Source organism: Sus scrofa, chromosome 7 (assembly GCF_000003025.6).
Source record: "Sus scrofa isolate TJ Tabasco breed Duroc chromosome 7, Sscrofa11.1, whole genome shotgun sequence".
Lineage (NCBI taxonomy): Eukaryota > Metazoa > Chordata > Mammalia > Artiodactyla > Suidae > Sus > Sus scrofa.
Window position 1 is genome coordinate 13,464,593 of NC_010449.5, and position 6,000 is coordinate 13,470,592.

At 45.5% G+C, this 6,000-nt stretch overlaps 1 protein-coding gene across 5 annotated transcripts in view; it reads right to left on the reverse strand.

Moving 5' to 3' along the window:
* The window catches only part of NUP153 (nucleoporin 153), a 73,036-nt gene extending 71,051 nt beyond the window's left edge, over positions 1–1,985 (reverse strand). For 2 of the 5 annotated variants that reach the window (XM_013977457.2, XM_013977453.2), the window contains exon 1: positions 1,305–1,952. In XM_013977457.2, coding sequence (XP_013832911.1) covers positions 1,305–1,415 — 111 coding nt within the window. In that variant the 5' untranslated portion in view covers positions 1,416–1,952. Of the gene's footprint in view, positions 1–485; positions 824–886; positions 1,187–1,304 lie in introns of those variants that run through there. The other 3 variants (XM_001926651.6, XM_013977455.2, XM_013977458.2) reach the window with 3 other exon arrangements.

Consider the following 6,000-nt stretch of genomic DNA (forward strand, 5'->3'; position numbering starts at 1 on the left):
AATAATGCCAAGGCTTATAACCATTAGTAGAAAGATACTTACTATTATAACCCAGTTTTTACTGTTAAGAAATTTCTCCCAAATCTTTATTTTTAAAATTCTGTTTTTTCATGATACAATTTACCACCACTAAACATGTCAAAGTGCTCATATTCATTATCATCCACAACACAGCAATCTAGGAAGTCTGCCTTCAACAGGACGCAACAAGTTTTCAGACCCTTTTGCCATACTTTAGTTTTTTTACAGGTTTAAGACATATACTTCCCACCGAGAAATTTTAAAGGGCCTTTTATTAGAATATTTAACATTTTCCTACTCAATTCCCATAACAAACAATTAACAGCTAAAAAGCAGAATTTTCTCAGACTCTAACATCTCAGTTACAATTAGACTAAACCCCTGTTCATAATTTCGAGCGCCCACGAGTACACAAGGTGACTAAATTATAAGACCACCAATATTCCTAGACTATTAAAAAGTACCTGAACTTCCTAAAGTACGTCCCATAATATTAAAATATTTTGTGCATGAGATGAGAACTGGAGTTCCGGTCAACTGTGCGCAATGGCCAATTCTAGCCTCCAAAATAAAAAGGGGAGGGGTGGACATAGTGGGGAGGGAAGAGTCTTGCGACGGAAAAAAGACGTAAGTGCGGAGAGGGACTTTCAAAATGCCCCGGTGCCACTAACTATAACCCGGTTAAGAAAACAAAAATCTAAGTCAACGCTCTCAGATCGGGAGGCACCCGGGAAGGGGAGATGGAGAATTAACTAATAGGTTGAGAGTAACTTCTTCCACTTGCCGTTTAACAGCGCCCCCCACCACCACCAACCCCCGGGGGCCCCAGAGGCCGATACCCCAGGGCAGCCCCCTCCCCACTCACGCTGAAACGCGGGAGACTAGAAAATATCAAACGTAGGGGCCTCCAGCCACATCTTTTCCTTTCTCCCATCCAGAAGACGTGGGTAACACCCTCACACCCCCAATCCCCGCCAAAAACGAAAGAATCCTAGGCCCGTCGTGGCCTAGGATTTCTGTTCCCGCCCTGCGCCGGTCGGGGGAAAGCCCCAGGCTAAGAGGGCTGGGGAGAGGCGGCCCGAACCACACGTGTGCGCCGCAAGATTGGCCTGTCTCAGCCCACTTCCCGTCGCCACCCCAGCGGCCCGAGCTCCCGCCGCCCTGCTCGGGCCTTCGCTCAGGCCCTCCCGTCCGCTCCACGTGGGGCCCCGGACCCCTCACGCCCGTTCCCTCCCCACCCCAGTGCCCGACCCGCTAGGCCCCGAGGCGCCGGGGTCCCGTACCTGGTGCTGTTGTCGCCCCTGCTGGTAAGGCTTAATTGGCCCCTGGTGGCAACGCCGCGTCCGGATCTTGCCGCCACCGCCCCCTCCTAAGCCTCCGGCTCCCGAGGCCATGGCGGAGCCTCCGCGGCTTCCCCCTGAGGAGCGGGTTAGGGGGCGGGAGAGGCAGAGGCGGCCTTGAGGCCCCCCCGCCCGGCCCCAGCCCAAAAGTCCGTCCGCGCTGCCCACACAGTGGGTCACAGGCACACCAGGAACCGCGGGTCTGCGAGCAGGAGCCGAGAGAGAATGCGCGCTGGCGGCAGCGAAGGGGGTGGCGGCGACACAGGCCGAGGACCTGGCTCCCGTCCGGCAGCCTCCCGCGGACCCCCGCCTCTGTGTATGTCACCGTCTCTATGGAGATTCTCCGCGAGGACAACACAAGAGGTTCCAAGCGCTGCTTAGGCCTAACGCGACCGCCGGCTGACGGGGATTCTTCTTCCGTCGCCCTAGCCGTAGCTGCCGCAGTTGAAGCCGCCGGCGCCGCCCGCCTACCCCTCCCCTTTGCGCACAGCGCCCGCCCCGCCGTCGTCGTCGTCGTCCCTGCAATCGCCGCTGTTGCGTCTATTACCGCTACTAAGGCCGCCGCTGCGGTCGCGAGCCAGGACGCCGTCACTAGTCAGCGCGCGACGAGTTTGCATCATCACGATGTGACCAGGTGATAGGCGGGGAGGTGGGAAGGGCTAGTCGAGCCCGCGCTCTCAGCCGCGCGGGCCGCTGGGAAACGTAGTTCAACGGAAGGAGGCGCGTGCTCAGAACGGAGGACGCGGAAGGAGAGCGGCGGTTCCCTGCAGAGGCACAAAGCCAGGGGTTCCGTTCCTTTTAACTGCTCTTGATTCTAAACTTTGAAAGAGGCATTTAACACAAACGGTAACCTCCTTCCCACTTTCCTTCTCTGGAATGGTAAAGCGGGAAGAAAGTAAGCACATAGTAAAATCACAGAGAGAAGCTAACAATATCTTATAAAAAGAAAAAAACTGGTTGAAAAGACAGTGTCTATGATCTTTAAGCCTAAAACAGAATTAGCAAATATATACAGTTTCATTAATGTCCGTTACAATAAGGGCTTTGTTGTCAAACACACAAGTGCTGTCTGGCTCCACCACTTAAGTTTGACCTTGAAGTCAAAACCTTCCGCCCCTATAAAATGGGAACTTTAAAATCCAGCTTATACAGCTGTTGCGATCATCTACGTGGAGCACTTAGTGTATTTCCTGGCATGCAAGAGATGCAATAAATGGTTACGGTGATCACCTACAGCAGTCAAGCTCACGTTAGAGGTAAGCCGTATATTACCAGTAATAAAAGTATACATATATTTGCTCCAAATAGAAGGCATTATATTTAGCAAAGTGAAAAGTGAGTTAGGCTCAAAGACTTAATCCACAAAGTATAGCGATTTTTAAAAGTTGACCGTTAGAAAGATCTGGGTGATCACGTGCGCCAGCCCTCATTCAACGGACAAGACGGGGTTCCGGAGAATTTAGTCGACATATTGGAGGACACTGAACTGGGCAGTCAAAGCCAGGACTATAACCCAACTTTTCTGTAGGAGTTGAAACAAGTAACCAAGTGATTAGAAAGAAAATCTACTTCTGTGAAAACACATGGGCTTAATGTTCCATTTGAGACAATTGATTTTAAAGCTTATAAATAGCTTTGGATTCAAATAAACTTAATTTTAAATCTATCACTTACTAGCTGTGTAGCCTTGGGTAAGTTACTGATCCTCTTTCTACGCTTCAGTTTCCTCATCTGCAAATAGAATGAATATTAACCTCAACAAGTTGGTGGTTCTGGTGAAAGGATTAATATACATAATTCATAATAACTGCTTAGACAGAAAGCATCTAATATCATCCAGTTATCTGATACAAATAATTAACCTCAAGACTTTTATACCATCTCTACCACCAAATTGCATGATTCCAATCGCTATATAAATCATATAAGTCAAAAGGTGAAGCCAAACTTAAGCAGTACCTTAGAATTTGCAGCATCTTCCAGCATAGGCTGACAGAACAAATGGCATCTCTGACCTTATCACCACCAAGACTATAAAAAGTTCCCAAATATGATGGACAAAATTAATCTACTTCCTTTTGTGCTTCCATTTTATACCTTCATGCCCCAACTCCACCACTAACTTCTCACTAGACTCTCCAGGTACACAAGCTCTTTCCCCAGAGGCACCTCATCCTTTAATACAATTGTTTGTCTTTCGCAATTCTTAGCTAGGTATGTGACAAGCAAAGTAGTCATTCCTAAAAAGCTTTAATACCCAGGAAAGATCTGTACCTGAATCTTTACTTGCATGACGTAAATAGAAGATTGAACTGTAGCCGCATCCCATTTGCCCCTTTCACCCTACTAAACTCAGAATCCAGCACAGGAGTGTGAATGGGGACTCAAAAATCATTCCTTTCTTGGAGGCTGTTCTTTGGTGTTTGGGACAGCATTCATAGCGCTGCTCTGAAAGGAAAGGACATGCAATAGAGCTGGGCCATGTAGTTCCCGTTGTGGCTCAGCCGATTATGAGCCCAAATAGTATCCATGAGGATGTGGGTTCTATCCCTGGCCTTACTCAGCGGATTAAGGATCTGGCATTCCTGTGAGCTGTGATGTAGTTTGCAGATGCAGCTTGGATCCCTCATTGCTGTGGCTGTGGTGTAGGCTGGCAGCTGCAGCTCCAATTCAACCCCTAGCCTGGAAACTTCTATATGCAGCACCTGCGGCAGTAAAAAGCAAGGGAGGGGGGGAGAAAAAAAAAAAGAGCTGGGCCAAACTCAGCAAGACTTCAGAATAGAATTGATAGGATTCAGGGAGATAAGGAAAAAAATCCACATCTTCCTTTAGCCTTGATCTCAATTGTTTATGTTATAATTATTTCTTTAAAGGCAAACAATATACGAGGGAATAATTACACAGTAGTCCCACACTGATGTGACTGAGTTATTAGCAACTTTACCAAACCTGACAGCAGAGAAAGAATAAGAACAAATCTGCCTTCAAAACTTCCCACTGCCTAATTTTACCCTGAAATTGTATCAACCTCACTACACGATGAAGTAGTTTCTTGAACATAATTTAACATTCTAAAATAGCATTGTTTTTGCACTGAAATTCAGTTGGAGTTACAAATCACCAAATCTACAATTCCTCCTGTATTTTTGGTACAGAATTCAGTGTTCAGTTAAGGAATCACTAGTGGTAGAATGGGTTATAATAAATTATTCTGATTATAAAACTGCCCACATTCAAACATATAAATAATTATTGAATATTTCCCTAAGAGATACTCTGTATAAATTGGAAAATAATCAAATAGCATAGAACCATAATAGGGATTCTTGAAATGCTTCCAGCCATGTTAGGGACAATATGATAACATGATGATAACTTACTATAGTTAGTTTTTGAGGGGTGATAATAATTATTATTACCTAATACTTATAATTAAGCCATTTCTATAAATGATGAAATTCCTACCAAGCCTATGATATTCTGTAGTTCGCAGAACTGGAAGCTATCACTTAAAAGTCTCCTATTGTAAAGTAGCTATCTTTATTCATCCTTTATTCATAACTTCTATTCCCATCAATGTTAAGGTCTAGACAAAAATGAAATGGCTCTGGAGTTCCCATTGTGGGGCAGTGGTTAACGAATCTGACTAGGAACCATGAGGTTGCAGGCTCGATCCTTGGCCTTGCTCAGTGGGTTAAGGATCCAGCGTTGCTGTGAACTGTGGTGTAGGTCGCAGACGCGGCTCGGATCTGGTGTTGCTGTGGCTCTGGTGTAGGCCAGTGGCTACAGCTCCGATTTGACCCCTAGCCTGGGAACCTCCGTATGCCACTGGAGTGGCCCAAAAAATGGCGAAAAGACAAAAAAAAAAAAAAAAAAAAAAAAATGAATGGCTCTGAGAAGTGATCTTGTGTTTTGGGTTGTTTCACTGGGTACAAATGAACAGAACCTAATTTCTCCCCTACTAGGTTTTAAACCTCAAGATTTTTTTCCTCACTGCTATAATCTGAACATAGAACAGTTTTGTCACAAAGCAGTAGCTCTACATGTATCACAGGTCATTTGTCCAACATCCAATTGCTATCAGTGCCATCTGTTTCCATTTTATTGTAATAGGTAATACGATGATAAAGCTAATACAGTGATACAGTTAAATCATGTTATATAAAATTTTCTAGCTTGCATATATTCATTTTCTATATTGTATAACAATCGCTATTTCTCAGATTTATTTATTCATGATAAATTATTCATGAGCATTAGTAACAAATCCCTATGAAAATGTAGGAGTTTCTATCCTTTTACATTTGCCATCACTGCCATTTTTGTTACCAACTTAGGAACCTGCCTACTGCTTAAACATTTTGGGGGAAAAAGATGTTTTTCCAGTTCAGTGGCGAACTCCACACTTTAGAAATCTCTTAGAGTTACTGTCGTGGCTCAGGAGAAAGAATCTGACTAGTATCCATGAGGACACTGGTTCGATCCCTGGTCTCACTCAGTGGGTTGAGGATCTGGCGTTGCCGTGAGCTGTGGTGTAGGTCACAGACGTGACTTGGATCCCATGTTGCTGTAGGCTGTGGTGTAGACTAGCAGCTACAGCTCCAATTTGACCCCCAGCCTGAGAACCTCCATATGCTGC